Source organism: Rhinopithecus roxellana, chromosome 12, assembly GCF_007565055.1.
Source record: "Rhinopithecus roxellana isolate Shanxi Qingling chromosome 12, ASM756505v1, whole genome shotgun sequence".
Taxonomy (NCBI): Eukaryota; Metazoa; Chordata; class Mammalia; order Primates; family Cercopithecidae; genus Rhinopithecus; species Rhinopithecus roxellana.
Window position 1 is genome coordinate 41,707,621 of NC_044560.1, and position 22,507 is coordinate 41,730,127.

The 22,507-nt window shown below is 39.7% G+C and overlaps 1 protein-coding gene and 1 pseudogene across 2 annotated transcripts in view; both read left to right on the plus strand.

The window, feature by feature from the left end:
* C12H1orf141 (chromosome 12 C1orf141 homolog) overlaps positions 1-22,507 on the plus strand; it is a 54,709-nt gene that overhangs the window by 23,079 nt on the left and 9,123 nt on the right. Inside the window, exons 6-7 of one of the 2 annotated variants that reach the window (XM_010357081.2) lie at positions 3,034-3,101; positions 19,821-19,965. The exons of the other annotated variant lie outside the window; for it this stretch is intronic. Coding sequence (XP_010355383.1) covers positions 3,034-3,101; positions 19,821-19,965 — 213 coding nt within the window. The remainder of the gene's footprint in view (positions 1-3,033; positions 3,102-19,820; positions 19,966-22,507) is intronic. 2 annotated transcript variants of the gene reach the window in all.
* LOC115892556 lies at positions 20,421-20,555 on the plus strand (annotated as a pseudogene).

Below are 22,507 nucleotides of genomic sequence, written 5' to 3' on the forward strand. Positions count from 1 at the left end.
AGAACTTGAACATTTCATGTTGCCTTAGTTTTTCTCTTTCTCTGGCATTATCAAACAATCATTCCATTGCATAATTCTCATCAACCTTCTTAACTGAGGCTTCTTGACTCCACATCACCCCATATTGCATAATTTTTCTATTGTGCTTCATAACCTGATTTCTCAAAGGATTTGTTATACACACTGTTATTTTACTTCTTATGATTCACTTTCATGATGTCATATTTCCTTATGTGTCTTATTATCTTTGAATGTGTGCTGGACACTATTTGGAAAATTATCTATAGGAACAATTTGAGAACTAGGGTGATGGTACCTTACTCCAGAAAAGATTTTTTTTTCTTTTTCCTTTTTTTTTTTTTTTTTTTTTACTGTTTATGCCAGGTATCTGGAGGCAGTACTTGTCAGAACATACCAAAGCATTCAAGGCGTCACTTTCCCTAAAACATCCAGGTGGCAAGCTTAACTATTCTAGTTCACCCTAAGGATGTAACCCTTTTGGATCCCAGGTAAAATGAATAGGTGTGGGTTTTTTTTGTGGGGGAAGGAAAGTGGAGAACATATTAAATATCAAAACTTTGGACCTTTGGCCAGCTTTTTGTTTTTTTATATCTCAAGCCATGAAGCTTCCAAAACTTGATCTTACTTTCACATCACAAATACCCTCAGAGAAAAAGTGGCTTGGCATACTGGGCTTACCTATCTGAGTTCTTATCTTCTCCTAGATTTAAGACCAGGAGTCCCTTATCATCTTTTAAGTCTATGATTCTCTTTAGACTTTAAAAAATAGTCCATCTAGCCTTTTAAGATGTTTTCAGCAGGAGGGCTGGTACTAATTATCTGGCCTTCCATAATGGTAACAGAAATCTCTAATCCATTTTCTTTCCTTAAATCATACAGAGATCTTTTAAAAGTAGGCTGATCCTGATTAAAGCCTCTTCAGTGGCTTCTCACTGTACTTAGTATGAAACTTGTACTCCTTACAAAGGCCTGGCTGAGCACAGTGGCTCATGGCTGTAATCCCAGCACTTTGGGAGGCCAAGGCAAGTGGATCACTTGAGGTCAAGAGTTTGAGACCAGCCTGACCAACATGGTGAAACCCTGTTTCTACTAAAAATACAAAATTAGCTGGGCATGATCGTACATGCCTGTCATCCCAGCTACTTGAGAGTCCCTTGAACCAGGGAGGCAGAGGTTGCAGTGAGCTGAGATTGCACCATTGCACTCTAGCCTGGGCAACAAGAGTGAAACTCCATCTAAAAAAAAAAAAAAAGAAGAAAGAAACAAAGACCTGCCTATTGTGACTTTTGTGTGTGTATTCAACCTCATTCCCTACCTCCCTGGCCTTCATTTAAATTGCATCTTCAACCAGGTGGGATGGTTCACATCTGTAATCCCAGACCTTTGGGAAGTCAAGATTGGCAAATCACTTGAAGTCAGGAGTTTGAGACCAGCCTGGCCAACATGGTGAAACCCCATCTCTACTAAAAATACAAAAATTAGCCAGGTGTGGTGGTGCACGCTTGTAATCCCAGCTACTTGGAAGGCTGAGGCATGAGAATCACTTGAAGCCAGGAGGTGGAGGCTGCAGTGAACCGAGATGGTGCCACTGCACTCCAGCTGGGTGACAGAGCAAGACTCCATCTCAAAATAAATAAATTGCAACTTCATTAGCCTCTTTTCAGTACAACTGCCAGATTTCCTGAGAGGAATATATATTTTCCCCCCTGCCTAAACACTCTGATACTCTATTCTGGCTGCTTACAGCTCATTTGCATATTTTGGTTAAATGTCATCTGTTCAGAGAGGCCTCCTCTGACTACCCGATCAACAATATACCTCTTTTATGGTTCTCCCTCACCAAAATGTGTTTATTTCTGTTACAGAATAAATTTCAATTATTCACGCCTTGGTTTTTTTGTTGGTTTTCTTTTCCTGACAGGGTCTCACTCTGTTGCCCAGACTGGAATGCAGTGGTGTGATCATGGCTCACTGCAGCTTCGACCTCCCTGCGCTCAGTAATCCTTCCACCTCAGCCTCTTGAGTAGCTGAGACTACAGGCACACCACCACACTCAGCTAATTTTTATACTTTTTTTTAGAGACAGAGACAGGGTTTCACCATGTTGCCCAGGCTAGTCTCGAACTCCTGGGCTCCAGTGATCCACCTGGCCTGGCCTCCCAAAATGCTGGGGTTATAGGTATAAGTCACTTCACCAGTCCAACATCTTGTTTTTTTTTTTTTTTTTTTTAATCTTCCATATTACCCACTAAAATGTATGCATCATTGGGCAGGAGTCACAATTCCAGAGTCCATCAGTGCCTGGCTTATAGCAGTTGATCAACAAATAACTATTGATTGAATGACTACCAGACTCCATATTAAATTTGTTACATCTATTATCTCATTTAACTCTGAAAGTATTTCTGTAAGTGCTATTGTTTCCAGTTAACAAATGAGGAAAGTAAGACTCATAGATGTTAAGTAACTTTCCTATGGCTATGGCTATGTAACTCACATAAAAAGGTGCAATTTGGACCCAGGCTATCTAAGTCCAAAGTCTGTATGCCTGACCCCTGCACCGTACTTACTTTAAGGATATCCATTGGATGATAATTCAGATCAACAAAACTCATAGCTGAATATGAGAGAAATGCAGGTAGAAGGGACTATTTCTATTTCTCTTTTCAAAGGAATTAGCCAAAATATTTTTTGAATAACACATACGATTCTATCTTATTTAGAAATCCATCATTTTCCAATACAATATAGCTTTATTGTATAAACAGTTAATAGTTGTAAAAATAGTAAATAATTGAAAGTTATAGTCTGTTAATAGAAATTCACTTTTAGGGCAAATTATTCTAAAATAGATTTAGCTCTAACCATGTACAAGCAATGCATATGTAAGCAAATAAAATTACTCATTTACATTTCTTAAAAGTTTACTGCAGTGGAGACAATGGTTGATTGGGTTTAATTAGAAGTAACTTAATAGCATGGAAATACTTATGTTTGAGTTTGTTTCTTTAGAGCCAGTAGAAGAACATCTAAAATCAAGATCTATTAGACCCTATCTTTATCTTAAGGATACAACTGAGGTAGGTGTAATTTGTATACTCCATAATTACTTAATAGAAATCCAAATTAGTCCTAATAATTTTATATATACTCCTACAAATCCCAAATTCAAGTGAATTTTAGGATTCAAAATGATCAAATGTTAAACTGATTTCCTCTTTGATATTACGTAAAACTTTATGTATGGAGACATTAGAGAAGATAATATATTCTTTGTTGGAGATATTTCAATACAGTAGAGATTATTGAATATGATAATGACTAGCACTTATAAAGTCAGTTAAGACAGAGCATCATAAAAATCATACATGTATAACTTAAACATTCAAATTTATCAAATAAAAATATATATCCATTTGTTAATCTTTTAATGTGTAACCAAAACCTTGTTTTGCTTGTTTTGAGCATGCTATGTATGGTGGTTAATCAAATTACATAATTGCAACAGCAACTACCACAAATAGGTTTGGAACCAACACTACTGACTCTTGATAATCACTGAGCAGAAGTTCATGGGCATGCTAGAGTGACTAGCTTTGAGCATTGAGAGTGCCTTGGACATCATTCAGTAGTTTTTATCTAGGAAACTATGGAGATAAATTAAACCAGAGAATTAGCAAGGGAAAGTCACTTTAGAGAGTCTCTTAGGTATTAATTTTTGTATTTTATATATACATATATATATAATATATAAAGAAATAGGGAGAAATACAGACTTAGGGCCATAATTAATAACAAATTTTGTTGCATATTCCTACATTTTATATTCTAAAAATATTAAAAGGATTATCAGTTTTATCTTCATCTACATGGTTTATTTAATTTCATGTTTTATTTAGGTTCATGGTTAATAAAAGTCTCCCAAGATATATATTACAACATAACATCACAGTCAGGTTACTCATCATAATACATTTACTAGCCTCTTATGTAAAAATTGTAAAATTTTAGTTTTTTAAAAATAAAAATATCCATGTGATATTTTAGAAACAAATAGTAGAGAAACACTAATAAGAACACACAGCCCTTTCATTCTCTGCTTCCTTTTCTAATTTCCTCTTTTCAGAGGCAACCACGTTTAATGTTTTTGGGTTTCAGTACCTTATAAGATTAACTCCATATTTCTAAAGAATGAGTTTCTACTGCTGATTTTAATTTATCAACTTTAAACATTATCTACTGAAAATCAATAACAAAGATTGTTTATACCACTCTACATCCTGCCTCTCTCCACTTTCCTCTTCTGGATCTTTTATAGTTACTTTTTTTGTTTCTTCTGTTGTTAATTTTTGCAACTTGAAATAATATATCTAACTTTTTTCCCCATCATTTTTAATCACTAACTCCTGATTCCCCTTTATATACGATGAAGATCTTAACAGTTTTATCCTGTCTTCCAACTCTCTTCCACACTTCTTCCCTAGGTCAAGTATATATTTACTTTTACATTTTTTAGGTCAACTATTATATTCAGCTTTGAGCTCTGATTAAGCCTTTATGTTTTGTTTGTAGGTTAATTCTAAAACTCAAAATACTATTAACAGCATTTATATTATTATGATAATATAAATAATCATTTCATTTACGTTATAGTAATGTCTCTGTAATAATCATTACGGAACAAAGTAATGTGCTTGGATTACGTTTCTTCTCAGTGGGTGCAATTTAACAACAATGGACTCTTTTTTCACTATTACTAAAAAAATGCCATGTTTTAGTTTCCCTCATATTTAGACCTTAACTTTCTAGTACACTTTTATGTTTTTTCTTGGAATTTGTGATGGCCTTTCTTTTTTCTTGTGGGAAATGCTGATAATAATAGCAAACATGTAATTGCATGTGTGCCTCAAGCACTGTTCAAAGAAAAATTACATCCTCAACAACCCAATGACATAAATACTATTATCCCTGAGAAAAAAGAGGCACAAGGAAGATAAGCAAATTGCCTGAGATTACTGTATAGGAACCAGGAAGAACCCAGCAGTTTGATTCATGCTTATTGTCACCGAGATCTGCAGCCTCCAAAAAAGAAGCATGTAACTTTCTTATATGTGAAAATGATCAAGTTTTTTACTCATGCTCTCTTCCATTCCACTCTTCTTGAAGGAATTGTTCCTGAAACCCAGTGACTTTTTGTTCTAAATTTGACCTGTTACTGTAAGTCTCCTTTTACGTTGTCATTCCATTCCTTGGCTCAGTTCCTCAGATTCTAGTATCCAATATCTTCTTCTTTCTTTTTTTTTTTTTTTTTGAGATGGAGTCCTCCTCTGTTGCCCAGCCTGGAGTGCAGTGGCACAATCTCGGCTCACTGCAAGCTCCGCCTCCCACGTTCACACCATTCTCCTGGGACTACAGGCATCCGCCACCAAGCCCGGCTAAATTTTTTTGGTATTTTTAGTAGAGATGGGGTTTCACCATGTTAGCCAGGATGGTCTCGATCTGCTGACCTGGTGATCCGCCCGCCTCTGCCTTCCAAAGTGCTGGGATTACAGGCGTGAACCACCGCACCCAGCCTTCTTATTTCTTTTTGGATTTCATCTTTATTTTCCTAGACTATATTTTATTTATTTTTAAAATTTTATGTCCATAGTTTTGGGGTAACAGGTGGTTTTGGTTACATGAATAAGTTCTTTTTTTTTTTTTTTTTTTTTTTTTTTTGAGGCGGAGTCTCGCTCTGTCGCCCGGACTGGAGTGCAGTGGCCAGATCTCAGCTCACTGCAAGCTCCACCTCCCGGGTTTACGCCATTCTCCTGCCTCAGCCTCCCGAGTAGCTGGGACTACAGGCGCCCGCCACCTCGCCCGGCTGGTTTCTTTTTTGTATTTTTAGTAGAGACGGGGTTTCACCGTGTTAGCCAGGATGGTCTCGATCTCCTGACCTCGTGATACGCCCGTCTCGGCCTCCCAAAGTGCTGGGATTACAGGCTTGAGCCACCACGCCCGGCCTACATGAATAAGTTCTTTAGTGGTGATTTCTGAGATTTTGGTGCACTGATCACCTGAGCTGTGTGTACCCAGTGTGTAGTCTTTTGTCCCTCATCCCCGCTCCCACCTTTCCCCAGAGTCCCCAAAGTCCATTGTATCATTCTTATGTCTTTGCATCTTCATAGCTTAGCTCCCACTTGTAAGTGAGAACATGTGATATTTGGTTTTCTATTCCTGAGTTACTTCACTTAGAATAATGGTCTCTAACTCCATCCAGGTTGCTGTAAATGCCATTATTTCATTCTTTGTTATGACTGAGTAGCATTACATGGTATATAAATACATTGCATGTTCTTTATCCACTTGTTGGTTGACAGGCATTTAAGCTGGTTCCATATTTTTGCAGTTGCAAATTGTGCTGCTATAAACATGCGTGTGCAAGTGTCTGTTTCATATAATGACTTCTTTTTCTCTAGGTATATATCCAGTAGTGGGATTGCTGGAGGAAATAGTAGCTTTACTTTTAATTCTTGAAGGTATTTTCATGCTGTTTTCCATAGTGGTTATACTAGTTTACATTCCCACCAACAGTGTAAAAGTGTTGCCTTTTTACCACATCCATGCCAAGGTCTATTTTTTTTTTTTTTTAATTTTTAAATTATGACCATTCTTGCAGGAATAAGTCAGTATCTCATGGTGGTTTCAATTTGCATTTCCCTGATAATTAGTGATGTTGAGCACTTTTTCATTTGTATATCTTATTTTGAAAATTATTCATATCCTTTGCCCACTTTTTGATGGGATTGTTTGTTGTTTTTTGTTGTTTGTTTGACACAGAGTCTCGTTCTGTCACCAGGCTGGAGTGAAGTGGCATGATCTCGGCTTACTGCAACCTCTACCTCCTGGGTTCAAGTGATTCTCCTGCCTCAGCTTCCTGAGTAGCTGGGATTACAGGCATGCACCACCATGCCCAGCTAATTTTTGTATTTTTAGTAGAGACAGCGTTTCACCACATTGGCCAGGCTGTCTTGAACTCCTGACCTCAGGTGATCTGCCCACCTCAGCCTCCCAAAGTGCTGGGATTACAAGCATGAGCCACTATGCCCAGCCTGGAATTGTATTTTCTTGCTGATATGTTTGAGCTCCTTGTAATTTCTGGATAGTATTGTTGGATGTATAGATTGCAAAGATTTTCTCTCAATCTATGGGTTGTCTGTTTGCTGAATATTTCTTTCACTGTTTGGAAGCTTTTTAGTTTAATTAGGTCCCATCTATTTTCATTTCTGTTGCATTTGCTTTTGGATTTTTGGTCATTAACTCTGCTTAAGCCAATGTCTAGAAGAGTTTTTCAGATGTTGTCTTCTAAAATTTTTATGGTTTCAGGTCTTATATTTAAGTCTTTGAGCTGGGCATGGTGGCTCATGCCTATAAACCCAGTGCTCTGGGAGGCCGAGGTGGGTCACCTGAGGCAGGGAGTTTGAGATCAGCCTGGCCAATATGGCAAAAACCCCCATCTCTACTAAAAATACAAAAATTAGTCAGGCATGGTGGTGTGTGCCTGTAATCCCAACTACTTAAGTGGCTGAGGCACAAGAATTGCTTGAATCTAGGAGGCAGAGCTTGCAGTGAACCAGGATTGCGTCATTGCATTCCAGCCTAGCAACAGAGCAAGACTTTGTCTCCAGAAAAAGAAAAAGATTTAAGCCTTTGATTTATCTTGAGTTGATTTTTTATAAGGTGAGAGGTGAGGATCCAGTTTCATTTTTCTACATGTGGCTTGCCAATTATCCCTGCACCATTTGTTGAATAGGGTGTCCTTTCCCCACCTTATGTTTTTGTTTGATTTGTTGAAGATCAGTTGGCTGTAAGTATTTGGCTTTATTTCTGGGTTCTTTATTCTGTTCCATTGGTCTACATGCGTATTTTTATACCAGTACCATGCTGTTTTGGTAACTATAGCCTTGCAGCAGAGTTTAAAGTCAGATAATGTTCTTTTTGTTTAGTCTTTCTTTGGCTAAAGAGGCTCTTTTTTGTTTCCATATGAATTTTAGGATTGTTTCTTCTAGTTCTGTGAAGAATGATGGTGGTATTTTTATGGGAATTGCATTGAATCTGTAGATTGCTTTTGGCAGTATGGTCATTTTCACGATATTGATTCTACCCATTCATGAGTATGGAATGTGTTTCCATTTGTGTTATCTGTGATTTATTTCAGCACTCTTTTGTAGTTTTCCTTGTAGAGATCTTTTACCTCCTTCGTTAGGTATATTCCTATGATTTTTATTTTATTTATTTGAAACTCTTAAAGAAGGGATTGCATTCTTGATCTGATTCTCAGCTTGGTTGTTGTTGGTGTATAGCAGTGCTACTGATTTGTGTACATTGATTGTGTGTCTTGAAACTTTACTGAATTCATTTATCAAATCTAGGAGATTTTTGGATGAGTCTTTAGGGTTTTCTAGGTATACAATCATATCAGCAAACAGTGACAGTTTGACTTCCTCCTTACTGATTTTTTTTTTTTTTTTTTTTTTTAGACGTAGTCTTGCTCTGTCGCCCAGTCTGGAGTGCGGTGGCATGATCTCTGCTCACTGCAAGCTCTGCCTCCCAGGTTCACACCATTCTCCTGCCTCAGTTTCCTGAGTAGCTGCGATTACAGGTGCCCGCCACCACACCCGTCTAATTTTTGTATTTTTAGTAGAGATGGGGTTTCACTGTGATAGCCAGGATGGTCTTGATCTCCTGACCTCGTGATCCACCTGCCTCGGCCTCCCAAAGTGCTGGGATTACACGGGTGAGCCACCGTAACTGGCCCCTACTTTTTTTTTTCTTTTTTTCAGACACAGTCTCACTCTGTCACCCAGGCTGGAGTGCAGTGGTGTGATCTCAGCTCACTGCAACCTCCGCCTCCCAGGTTCAAGTGATTCTCCTGCCTCAGCCTCCCGAGTAGCTGAGATTATAGGCATGAGTCACCACACCTGGCTAATTTTCATATTTTTAGTAGAGAAACGGGGTTTCAGGATGTTGGCCAGGCTGATCTTGAACTCCTGACCTCAGGTTTTCTGCCTGCCTCAGCCTCCCAAAGTGCTGGGAGCTTTGAGGGGCACTGATAGCCTCTGATTTCCACAAGAGTAGAAGTTAGGATAATCTATGTTACACTGTTAACTTTTAGCAAGCTTTACTTTTGTTGAAAACCTTGTACGTTTGGGATTTTAATTATTCTTTGCTATTAATAAGACCTCCTTCAGTCCATATTAACTTAGAATTGGTATAGATGACTCCTTCCTGATTCTGTAAGTACTTTAAGGTTTGGCAGAGTGCAAACAGCTCCCACGTTTGAGCAGATCAGTTATTAGGCAATTTTCCTAACTCTGTTTCTACAGGAGTTTCCTTATCACTTACTGAATACCCATTATGTCTTTTTCCCTTAATCACCTGGGAGGAACCATCTCCCTGTCCTGAAGGGAGTTCCTCCTAGATCTGGTCAGACCTTTGTGTGGTAATTAATTAAGATTTAGATCCCCTGCTGGGAAACCTGCAGGGTTAAGGATTTTTGATAGGAAAGCTATGGATGTCAGTGGCCTCAGTGCTTTTGGGCTATGCCTTGTTTACACTGACAACAAGGTGGTATTGGAGTGTTACAGGATCACAGAGAAGACCTTCAATTATCAATTATAGGTTTTAAATTTACCCTGGCTTTTAAAGGAATAGGGTACACTCTTTTTTCTTTACCACTTCTCTCTCTCTCTCTCTCTTTCTTTCTTTCTCTTTCTTTCTTTCTTTCTCTTTCTTTCTTTCTTTCTTTCTTTCTTTCTTTCTTTCTTTCTTTCTTTCTTTCTCTCTCTCTCTTTCTCTCTCTCTCTCTCTCTTTCTTTGACTTTCTGTCTCTCTCTTTCTTTCTCTTTGATTTTCTGTCTCTTTCTCTCTTTCTTTCTCTGCTGGTCTCTCCCAGCCTCTGCCAGCCACTTTTTGATGGCTTCAGCAGTGTAAGACTGCCACCTCCTTGGGTTTTTGCACTGCATGCAATAACTCCATGGTTTCCTTGTGGTATTTAATGGGGATTTCCCCAGAGGTTAGGAACTCCCTTTCTTTCCATATTGTAGCATGGGCATGTAGGATTAGATAAGCATACTTGCTATCTGTATACATATTTATTCATTTTCTCTTTGCCATTTCTAAGGCTTGGGTAAGTGCCACTAGTTCTGCTAACTGGGCACTGGGGGAAAGAGGCTTACTTTCTGGTACTGTTACATCACAACCTATTGCATAACCTGCCCTTCGTATCCCATTCTCCACAAATGAACTTCCATCCGTATATAGGTTAAGGTCAGGATTAGCTAAGGGGATTTCTAAGAGATCATCTCGGGTAGCATAAGTCTGAACTATAATTTGTTGGCAGTCATGCTCAATTGGTTCCCTGTCCTCTGGGAGAAAAGTGGCAGGGTTGAGGGCTGCACATGTACGTATTTGAAGCACTGGTCCCCCAAGGAGTAGTGCCTGGTATCTAAGCAGGGGATTGTCTGATAGCCGTAAACTTCCTTTGGCACCTAGTATGCCATTTACATCATGAGTGGTCCAGACAGTGAGATCCTTTCCTTGTATTATTTTGATAGCCTCTGATACTAAGATGGCCACTGCTGCAACTACCCGTAAACAGTGAGGCCAGCCTTTGGCTACTACGTCAATTTCCTTGCTTAGGTATGCCACTGGTTGTGGGGCTGTCCCACAAGTCTAAGTAAGGACTCCAAGAGCTATTCCTGCACTCTCCATGATGTATAAAGAGATATTTTGTCCTGTGGGAAGGCTTAAAGCTGGAGTTTGTACTAGGGCCTCTTTTAAGGTTCTGAAGGCTGTTTCTGCCTCTGGTTCCCATTCTACTAGATGAGTGTTTGCCCTCTGGGTCTCCTTGATTAGAGTATAGAGGGGCCTGGCTGAACGAACACATTCCTCCCTATATCACAGCCTTGAGCCCGACACATCACATCCCCCCATATGCCTCCACTTCCTGGGCCCGACACAAACACATTCCTCCATATATCTCAAAGAAAAACAACACCTGGAGAATCTCCGATAAGGTTACAACCGTTTGTAAAAGCGCAGGAACCAATAAGAAAGCTGCTAAAAGTATAACTTAATACGTTAACCAATTGTAATGCTGTAACCAAGAAGAATTCCCTTGTAACCTTACATATCCTGTTTTCATCAGGCTGTAAAAAGCTAGCACATGCATTGTTCGGGGCCCTCTTGTATGTTGTAGAACGGAGGGACCAAGTTCGAACTTGCATTAAAGATCCTTGCCGCTTGGCTTTGACTCTGGACTCTGGTGGTCTTCTTCGGGGAATAAACGGTCTGGACATAACAGGCTATCTCTCTATGTCTGGGGATCCATAGTTGGCAAAAGCCGGTGATTCCAAGGAACGCCCACAACTGTTTAAATGTCTTAGGGTGATGAAAAGCCAGTATGGGCTGTATTCCTTCCTTGCTGGGGTCCTGGTTCCTTTGACTAAGATTAGGCCTAGATATTTGACTTGTTGTAGGCAGAGCTGGGCCTTCAATATAGATGCCTTGTATCCTTGATTAGCTAGAAAGTTCAGGAGATCTAGAGTAGCCTGCTGGCACGAGACTTCCAAACTGGTAGCCAAAAGTAAATCATCCACATACTGAAGGACCAGGGTGCCTGGACTTGAGAAGTGGCCTAGGTCTTGGGTCAGTGACTGACCAAACAAATGAGGGCTATTCCTAAACCCTTGAGGCAAGACTGTCCACATAAGTTGGGATATGTGGTCTGTGGGATCCTCAAAGGCAAAGAGAAACTGGGAGTCAGAGTGCAGGGGACTGCAGAAGAAGGCATCCTTGAGGTCCAGAATAGTGAACCATTCTACTTCCTCTGGTATTTGAGAGAGCAGGGTATGAGGGTTGGGTACAACTGGATATAGAGGAATTACCTCCTCACTGATGAGTCTAAGATCTTGCACTAGTCTCCACCGACCATTCAGTTTTTGTACTCCTAGAATTGGGGTGTTGCAGGGACTGCTGCATTTTCTTACTAAGTCTTGAGCTTTTAAATGTCTAACAATATCCTGTAACCCTTTATGAGCTTCAGACCTTAAGGGATATTGCCTTTGATAAGGAAAAGTAGTGGAGTCTCTTAGCCTAATTTGCACTGGGCAGGTATTTTTTGCCCTTCCGAATTGTCCTACCAATGCCCATACTTCAGGGTTATTCCCTCCTCAAACAGAGGACAACAAATGGGTAACTTGTTCCCCATATTCATGTAGATAATAGCTCCAGCTTTGGCTAAAATGTCCTTCCCTACTAAGGGTGTGTGACTTTCAGGCATAACAAGAAAGGTATGTGAAAAGAGCAAAGTCTCCCAATTACAATGAGGAGGTGGGAGAAATACCTGGTTACAGGCTGTCCCAGGATTGGACCTTAGAGACAGCTGTCCAGGACAGGAGATTAACACTGAGAAAGCTGCGCCAGTGTCTAGGAGGAAGTCAATTTCTTGGCCCTCAATGGTTAGCCATAGCTGGGGCTCAGTGAGGGTGATGACATGAGCTGGCGCTTGCCCCAGGCACCCTCAGTCCTGTTGTTGGATCATCTGGTTGGGGGCTTATGGCCCAGAGAATATTTGTCCTCTGGGGCAGTGCACCTTCCAGTGATTGCCTCGGCATAGTGGACATGGGTGAGGGGGCAGCTTGTTTCTTGTTGGATAATCTTTTTTAAGGTGTCCTTGCAAACCACACTGGTAACAAGCCTTACCAGGTGATTGGCCTGCTCCATTTTCTGTCTGCTCCGAACCACCAAGGTTTGTTTGTCTGAGGGCCATGACTAAGGCTGTGGCCTTTCTCTGATCTCACTTTTCCTTTTTGGCCTGTTCCTCTTGGTCCCTATTATAGAACACTGAGGTTGCCAGGTTTAATAATGCCTTCAGATTTTGTTCAGGACCCAGGGCTCACTTTTGGAGCTTTCTCCTGATATCTGCAGCTGATTGGTTAGTAAACTTATCTTTTAGGATCAATTGACCCTCGAGTGAGTTGGGTAACAGGGGAGTATATTTTCTTAAGGCCTCTCATAACCACTCAAGGAAGGCAGAAGGATTTTCTTCCTTTCCTTGAGTTATGGTGGATATCATTTAATAATTCATGGGCTTTTCCCTAATTCTCCTTAGTCCTTCTAGAACACAGGTCAACAGATGTTTGCGACTCCAGTCCCCATGATTTGAGTTGAGGTCCCAGTGGGGATCCATACTGGGGGTGGCTTGCTGACTGGTAGGAAATTTGTCCCTTTCTTTGGCTGTCATTCTATCATTTACTTGACTAAGATACCAGGTATCTCCAAACTCTCAGGCTGCAGCTAAAGCTGCATTCTTTTCATTAAAGGCCAGGGTTTGATCTAACACCAGCATAATATCTCTCCAAGTGAGATCGAAGGTTTGCCCTAGACCCTGTAGGGCATCTGTATACCTATCAGGATCACCTGAAAACTTCCCCAGGTCTGCCTTGATCTGCTTTAAATCAGAGAGGGAGAAGGGGACATGTACCTGGGTTGGGCCAAATTCCCCTCCCCCTACAGCTTGAAGGGGACATAACCGATAGCATGGGGGGGTTTGTGGTCCTTTGGAGATTTCTTTGCTTGTTTCCTTCTGGGCAGGGGTGATTAGAGGAGGCTTATCATTAATAGGAAGGGGAGCTATAGGGAGGCTAGGATATGGGGGTAAACTGAGAGGTCCTCTTGTGGGATGTAAATTGCAAGTTTTGCATAGTTGTGGATTCTCCTTCAATGAAAAGAAAGCTGGGACATAAGGTATTTCCCTCCATTTGCCTTCCCTCTTACAGAAAAGGTCAAGCTGCAGAATAGTATTGTAATTTACACTTCCCTCAGGTGGCCATTTTCACCATCAGAGAGAGAATATTGGGGCCATGTCACAGTGCAGAAAAAAATAAGCCACTTCTTTTTCAGGGTTTGTTGATCAAATTGTTCCCAATGGCTTAGGATACATTTCAAGGGTGAGCCTGTTGATGCCTGAGTGTTTCTCATCTGAAAGAAAAAACTGCCCACGGTTTTGGTTTGTTTATTCCCCACCATCCCCCACCCCACCCGCCCCCACCCAAGAACCCGCAACGGTCCCTGGACCCTGCTGATCAGAATAGTTGTGCTCACCAACGCAGCAGCAGAAACCCTAATTTTCCTCTTAGACTACAAAGAGGACTGAGGAAGTTCGGATTTAGTGGCCCTTACCAATGCATTCTCAAAAACCTTTTAGAGTCCTAAGCATTCTCTTGTTAGTATTGGGAGCTTACCCCTGTCCTGTAAGGATGTTATGCCCCAAAAATGAAGTGGAGGGCCATACCCTGAGGGAGGGAAGGGATGTCAAGGAAGAGTGATGCCTTTTGTCCTCACTTCTCATCATATGAATAGGAAAGATATCATTTCTGAGGCACTCCATATCCTAGCTTCAGGAATAGCTTTTGTTAGGCCTGCTAGTCTGAGGAGGGATCCTAAAATTCCAGATAGTCCCCCCCAACAGCAGGGCTTCAGGCAAAAATTATGTCTTTCTGATTGGTGAGCCCAAGTACCTAAAGAAGGGAACAGAGTCCTGAAGTTTATACTAGAAATCATTCTCATAGAAGAAACTAGAAAAGCACCAGAGACAGGGAGTGGTTTTTAGAAGCAGGACTAGCCTCAGAGAAGACAGGTGAGAGGAAGTTTTTCTGACAGGCATTAGGACCCAGGAGGCAAGGGTCAGGATAGATAGGATAGATGGGGGAGTCTTGCTTGGGTGACGTGACTTTGAGAGTTCCTCTCATGGCTACAGGGTCAACCAACTTTTTCTCGGGACACTGGAGCTGAATGGCTTTCCTCTCTGTCGACCCTCGGCTCAGCCCAGAAATACAGGAAAAGCGGAAACTGGTTCCAGGCAAACCAACAACCCCAAACTCCAAAGAGTCGGGGGTTGTTAGAGAGCCCTTTCCCAGAAAGTCTGACACCCGTGTCTTTAGTCTGGCGTCCACACTAGTGGCTTTTAACTGGTCGACAGGTGCCTGGTGTTTAGCCCCTGAATTCTAAGGAAAAATAGGACAGAATAGCAAACAAAAGCAGTCTGATGGTACTCACCACTTGGCAATAGTCCCTTTGTGGTCGCCAAGATGTGTACAGAGTTTGTTCCTTCTGGTGGGTTCTTGGTCTCGTTGACTTTAAGAATGAAGCTGCAGACCTTCGCGGTGAGTGTTACAGCTCTTAAAGGTGGCACAGACTCAAAGAGTGAGCAGCAGCAAGATTTATTGTGAAGGGTGAAAGAACAAAGCTTCCACAGCATGGAAGGGGACCTGAGCGGGTTGCAGCTGCTGGCTGGGATAGTCAGCTTTTATTCCCTTATTTGTCCCCACCCATGTCCTGCTGATTGGTCCATTTTACAGAGTGCTGATTGGTGCATTTACAATCCTTTAGCTAGGCACAGAGTGCTGATTGGTGCATTTACAATCCTCTAGCTAGACAGAAAAGTCCTCCAAGTCCCCACTCAACCCAGTTAAGTCCAGCTGACTTCACCTCTCAGTGGTTCTTGAAGCAAAAGTGGGTGGTGTGTCTCCACATGCTGTTCTGTCCATCCAAATGGAAGCTGCACATTAGCCCTGTCTCCTATCTGCCATCCTCTCAATTTTCTTCCTAGAATATATCTTCAAGAAACTTCTCTAGAAATGTTGCATGGATATTTGAGAGTGTGTTTATTTTTCAAATATACTTGATTGATAATTTGACTGTGTAGACTTAGAGGTTCAAAATCATTTTTTTTCCTGGCCTTTGCAGACATTGTTCTACTGTCCTATATAGTTTTGTGTTGCTATGAAAAGTTCTCGAACTTCATGACATTATTTTTTTCTGGAAACTTTTTAGAAACTTTATCAACATTGTGCTGAAATGTCTCAAGGCAGCCTGGCCAACATGGCAAAATCTCATCTCTACTAAAATACAAAAATTAGCTGGGTGTGGTGGCACAAACCTGTAATCTCAGCTACTCAGGAGGCTGAGGCAGGAGAATCTCTTGAACCCAGGAGGCGGGGGTTGCAGTGAGCTGAGATCACACCACTGTGCTCCAGGAACAGAGTGAGACTCCATCTCAAAAAAAAAAAAAAAAAAAAGAAAGAAAGAAATGTCTCAAGGATGTGCCTGGGTGTGGTAGTTTTACTTTATTCTGTTCAGTGCTCAGTGAACCCCACTCTAAAGCTAAATGTCTTTCTTTAGTTCTAAAAAATGTATTTTATGTCTTTGCCAATTTCATCTCTACTATTTTCTCTGCTTTCTAACCATCAGATATTAGACCCTTTGGATTGATTTTCTACATTGCTTTTCTTTGTTTTGTCTCTTTGACACTTTGCCCTTTTTTTTGAGATAGGGTCTTTCTCTGTTGCCCAGGCTGGAGTACAGTGGCACGATCACACCTCACTGCGGCCTCTACCTCCTGCTGGGCTCAAGCAATCCTCTCACTTCAGCCTCCTAAGTAGCTGGGACCACAGGTGTGTGCTACCATGCTTGGCTAATTTTTGTATTTTTTGTAAAGATGGGGTTTTGCCATGTTGCCCAAACTGGTCTCGAATGCCTGAGCTCAAACTATCCACCTGCCTCTGCTTCCCAAAGTGCTGGGATTAGAGGTATGAGCCACTATGCCCAGCTAAAATGTTGCTCTTTATTATGGGAAATTTCGTTGACTTTTTCTTCCAGCCCTTTTATTGCATTTTTGTTTAGTAATCATATTTTACATTTCCAGTGTTTCTTTTTCTTGGTAGTGGTCCTTCTTTCCCCCCATTGAATCCTGTCACATTTGTTCTCAAAGTTTTCTGAAGATGTTAGAGTTAGTTTTCTTAGGTTCTTTTCTGTTTCTTAAATTACATTTCCTTTAAGGTTGTTATATGTATCTTCGATATTGCTGATTTTTATCATATGCGGTTGCTATGGTCTGAATGTGTACCCCCAAAATTCATATGTTGAAACTTAATAGCCAATGTGATGCTATTACGGAGTGATGCCTTTAGGAGGTGATTAGGTCATGGGGCAGAGCCCTCACGAATGGGATTAGTGACCTTATAAAAGAGATTCTAGGGAGCTGTTTGCCCCTTCTACCATGTGAGGACACACAATAAGGCACCACCCGTAAATCCGAGAGTGAGCCCTTACTAAATACCAAATTTGCTGATGACTTGATCTTGGACTTCCTAGGCTAAGAATTGTGAGAAGTAAATTTCTATTATTTCTATTACCCTGTTTAAGAGATTTTATTATAGCAGCTTAAATAGAATAAGACATTGGTACATTTTTATTTGTGATATTTTAGAATGAAGATGGGGTTAATTTTTCCAGGAAGCTACCATTAATTTTACAAGTAAGTCTATCCCCAGAATGAAAACCTAACTGTTCTGTGTATATGGCAGATTTCTCAACCACCTTACTTTAGGATTTGAGGGCAAAGAGTAGGCAGTTGGCCTGGTAGCCTTTTTTGCAGACACTACCATAAAGATAATTTTGCTCTGGGGAGCAAAAGGTAATGTGTGTGCATGCATGTGTGTGTGCATGTGTGTGTGTGTATTTTATCTAGAGCATTTTGTCTAGAGTCTATGGTTTTTATCTGTGGGAAGGTAGGTCTGATAGAGGATTACTCAGCTATGTTGAATCAGAATTCCCCAGTCTTCACTACTTTTATTATCTTTTCCTGTTGCATTACTGGGCACTCCCTAAAAATTTATAAATAATTGTGGTGATAGATGTTACTGTTGCCATGTCATAGACTAATATATTACCATTAACGATGATGTTGACTGTTACTTTTACATATATATAATTTTTTAAATTATGTTTAAATATTCTTTTTTTTTTTTTTTTTTTTTTTGAGACAGAGTCTCACTCTGTCCCTCAGGCTTGAGTGCAGTGGCATGATCTCAGTGCACTGCCACCTTTGCCTCCCAGATTCCAGCAATTCTCCCCCCGCAGCTTCCCGAGTAGCTGGGACTACAGGTGTGCACCACCATGCCTGGCTTATTTTGGATTTTTAGTAGAGACGAGTTTCACAGTGTTGGCCACACTGGTCTTAAACTCCTGACCTCAGGTGATCCACCTGCCTCAGCCTTCCAAAATGCTGGGATTACAGGCATGAGCCACCGCACGTGTGTGTGCACCTGGCCAATATTCTTTCTCACATTAAGAAAGTATTATCTCTATGTAGTTTTATTACAGTTCTTATCAATAATAGTTGTTAAATTTATCAGATTTATCAGCATTGCAGCTATTAAAATAACTACATCATTTTAATCCTTTTGACCTAGGGGTAGTGAGTTATAATAACATATAGAAACCTTTAATTTCTTGAAGGTTTTATTTGGCTGTTGTAAACTTGTACTAGTATAGTGTTGATCGGTATTTTATTTTAAATTTGTGAAAAATCCTGAAGTCATAGGTAAGATTAGCTTGTAGGCTTCTTTATTTTTCCAGACTTTGGCTTTTAAGACTATGCCAGCTTATAAAAAGAAATGAAAAGTTGTTTACTTTTTAATTTAATTGATATTATATTACATGAGAACAATTTTTTCTATGAAAGCTTAAAACAACTTATCTGTAAATCTATCTGGGGCTGGTTACTCTTTTAAACTATGTTTTAAAGGTAGTTATTTGAAACTCCCTTACATTCCTTTTGAGAATTATTGATGGGCTCCAATTTCCAATTCCTCATGACAATGTTGGTAATTTTTCTTTAGGATAAAGTTGCTTTGTTTGTCTTTCAAGACATCTGTGGTCTATCCCCCTCACAACTCATCTTCTTACCTATTTGAACTTATCTTTTAATCCCAATAAATAATAAATGCCTTCCTGCTATAACTATACTGTTTTTCTGCCTGTCTTATGAACATTCCAGGCTTATGCTGTTGACCTCGCCTGAAATACCCTCATCTTTTAAATCTTAGCATTTTCTTCTCCCTCTATGAAATCTTTCCTGTCTATTTTAGTCTTTATGGATATCCCTCCCTTTTTAAACTCTTCCCCATTTATTGATTGTATTGATTGGTTTGCTTTTTAGTGATATTACTCTATTTTATTTACTAGTGTTTTGTGTATGCAAATCCTATACCATAAAAATGTGAGGTCTTTGTGGCCTAGACTTTTGTCATATACCTTATTTTTATTTCATATTACCCAGAACGAAATATATTCTGTGCCTAGTGTGAAAAAAAATGGGCTCTAAACAGTTATTTGTTTAGTTTGTTAACAGAGAACCACAAAGTATTCCGTTTATATTAACACGTGCATATGTATATTTTGAATGCCTAGATATGTGCATTTTAATAAAAAATATATGGACCCAATCTGATCCTCTAGTCTAGGAAAAGCCGGATCATTGTTTTTCAGTTTCTTCTCTACTCAGAACTGATCTGCTGTACCTACTCTATGTTAGAGAGAGTAATCGTTTGTTAAAACAGAGAAGGCTTTATTTCTCAGTATTTGAACTTCAGACTTCCCCTGAACTTGGAGAGATAAATTTTATGTGAATATAAAGGTTAAGTTTCATAGACAAAGAAAAAAAAAATTAGTAAAAAGTGTGAGCATAAGCAGATCTTTTAACTTCTGAAGGTTTGTTTTCTTATTGATAACGCTCATCTCATAGTAGGTTCTTCTGAGAATTAAATCACATTTGAAAATATTTAAAGAACCAGACAGCCGTTAGTTATCATAATTCAATATTGCAAATGTGAATACTCAAACACAAATTATTTATTAATATACACAGAAAGAAATCATTTCTAAGATAATTTTCCATTTTTCCTGATGTTTAGATGGAAAATGCAAGGCCTCTGAATGTTCTACATTCACAGCATAGACAAGCATGTAGAAGATCACTGGGTTCTACAGACTTTTCTCCTATATTCAACATTCAGTCTAATGCTCATAAAAAGGAAAAAGACTCTACTTTATTTACAGGTATAGAAATTGCATGTTTACATTGAAATAATTGAAAGTTACCTGCATCTAAACTTAGGGTATAAGCATTAAGAAAATCTTTAACCAAGGAATATTAGTCTTTGATCACACTACAATAACGATCTTTCTCCAGCCTTCTTTTCTTTCTCGTAAACCTATCCGCACCACACTGATTCTAGTCATATTTAATAGGCTGTTTTACTTAGTTAACCAAATTACTGTGTGATTTGATTCATTGTCTGTTGCCTATGCTTCAAACATATGTTTTCACCTGATGGATTCCTGTTCGACTTTCATAGTTAAGAGATTTTAGCCTCAAATAAAAGAAAATCCAACTGCCTGTAGCTTAAACAGTAAAGATATTTATTATCTAAAAAAACAAGAAGTCCATCAGAAAGGCATTTGCAGGGTTGGCTCATTCAGGGGCTTTATAATGTGATTAGATATGCAGTTCCATGCATCTATTTGACAGACCTGGAGTAGTTACTGTCTGCTGTTAAGGTTTCCACCACAGATGCAAGAAAAAAAATATTCTTGTGCTTTCTGTCCATCTGATTGTGGCTGCTGAGATTGAATAGAGGAATACAGTGGTGGAAAAAATGTCCAGTTCCTCTCTTTCCTCAATGGTCTTAGCAGGTAGCTTGTCCTCCTATCCTTGCTGTACAGTATGATGACAACTATTCAATATAGCTTGTGTGACTAGAAATGCTTTTTATGCCTTGGTAAGAATGAAAAAAATGTTTTCCCAAAGCCAACTCCCCCTTATGTTTCTTTGGCTCAAAGAGCCTCATGCATCCACATCTAAACCAATCATCATTGGCTTAGATCACTTTTTCCAACTTTTAACGTGGCCACAGTAGGAAATACTTTTTATATTACACACACACACACACACACACACACACACGGAGCAGAAAATTCAGCTTCCTAGAGTCCTAATTATCTCTCTTTCTCTCTGTCAGTTGAATTTGATTGTAGTATTTCTGTATTTTGTAAAGTAATTACTAAGGATCCAGATGATACATTCTGTTATAGTCTATTCTACTTAATTTTTTAAAATGCTATTCAGGATACACTAAATTGATTTCACAAGACATGAATGGTTTGTAGCTCACATTTTGAAAAACACAGCTTAGATTACCTAAGATTTACTCCATTGAGCCGGGAAAGATACCAGCCTTCTTTGAAGGACATGGTTCCTTGGAAGGAGATAAGACTGGCGTGCTGTTAGTAAAGAAGGGTAAAAAATGACTGTGAAGTAGGCAACCTCCGTTTACTACATTATCCTTGAAGGTTCCATTCAGATGCCACATCTTCTCTGAAGTGTTCCCTGAAAGCAGTGACAGGATGTTCTATTAGTTCAGCAAAGCAATCTCTCTTTAGAAAAGTTCTTAAGTCTCTCTAAGGAAGCATTTTATACTTTTTATCAAAGTCCCAAAGTAAGACTTCTGGGAAAGTTGTCAACATAAACACAAGTTCATCCTGGCCAGAATGAATAACACAAAAAGAAAATAGAGAAGAAAAATTTATTAAATTGAAACTGGGACATTTTATCCCTAACTCAAAGAAAATCTGTCACATATTACAATACGAAGCAGTTTGAAAGAATCTTCCAGAAGTCAGCGCACAATTCCATTTCTTAGGAGAAAGGAATAACCATTGAAAGAGCCAATAGAGAATATTCTGAAAAAAATCCCCTATTATAACCACCGACTCCACTACACACACACACACACACAGAGAGACACACAGACACACACACACACACACACACTCTCTCTCTCTCTCTCTCTTACATTAAACTTAAAGAAATGGAGTTTGTTATCAATGATAGGTCCGAGAAAGATGTGAAATTCTCCCCTTGGGATTCCTTTCCTCATTGTAAGTCAGCGGCATTCAAAGCCTGTGCAAGCAATATTTGGAGAGAAATATAATGATCATAACTTGTCACTTTTTTCTCTGGCTTCCTCGTTTTGCTTTAGATGTACTCAGAGCTACGGTAAAAACCTCCTAACTTGAAGGAGCAGGGACTTGAAAGGAGGGTTGATAACAGAAGAGACAAAATACAGTTTTCTAGGAACGATTTTTAGATTGTGACCAACGATAACTGCAAAGAAAAACACAATTCCATCAAATAGCCTGTGAGCCATGAGGCCCTTACTTGACTAAGTTCCTCCCTCAACTACCAAACTAACTTGCTTACCCCATGAGAGAGAGAAAAAAATGAAACCCAAGTGACACCTCACACATAAACGGAGTACCCACCACCACCACCACCCTGGGGTCATGAAAAGGTTTCACAAAATATACAGTGCCCAGAAACAATCTTCTCCACCATCTTCCAGGGCTACAGCTTCCTTAGCAGCCTACTCAGGTAGCTGAGTGCCTGAACTCATAAGAAAAGGTAACAACATCTGGATTTACATGTCAATTTCTAAGGGGAGAGTTTAACAGTGCCCAAGTAAACAGGGAAAACATAAAAAAATTTACATCTATTATTTTTGGACAAATAAATAAGCCCACATTTAAGTGATCTGATTCA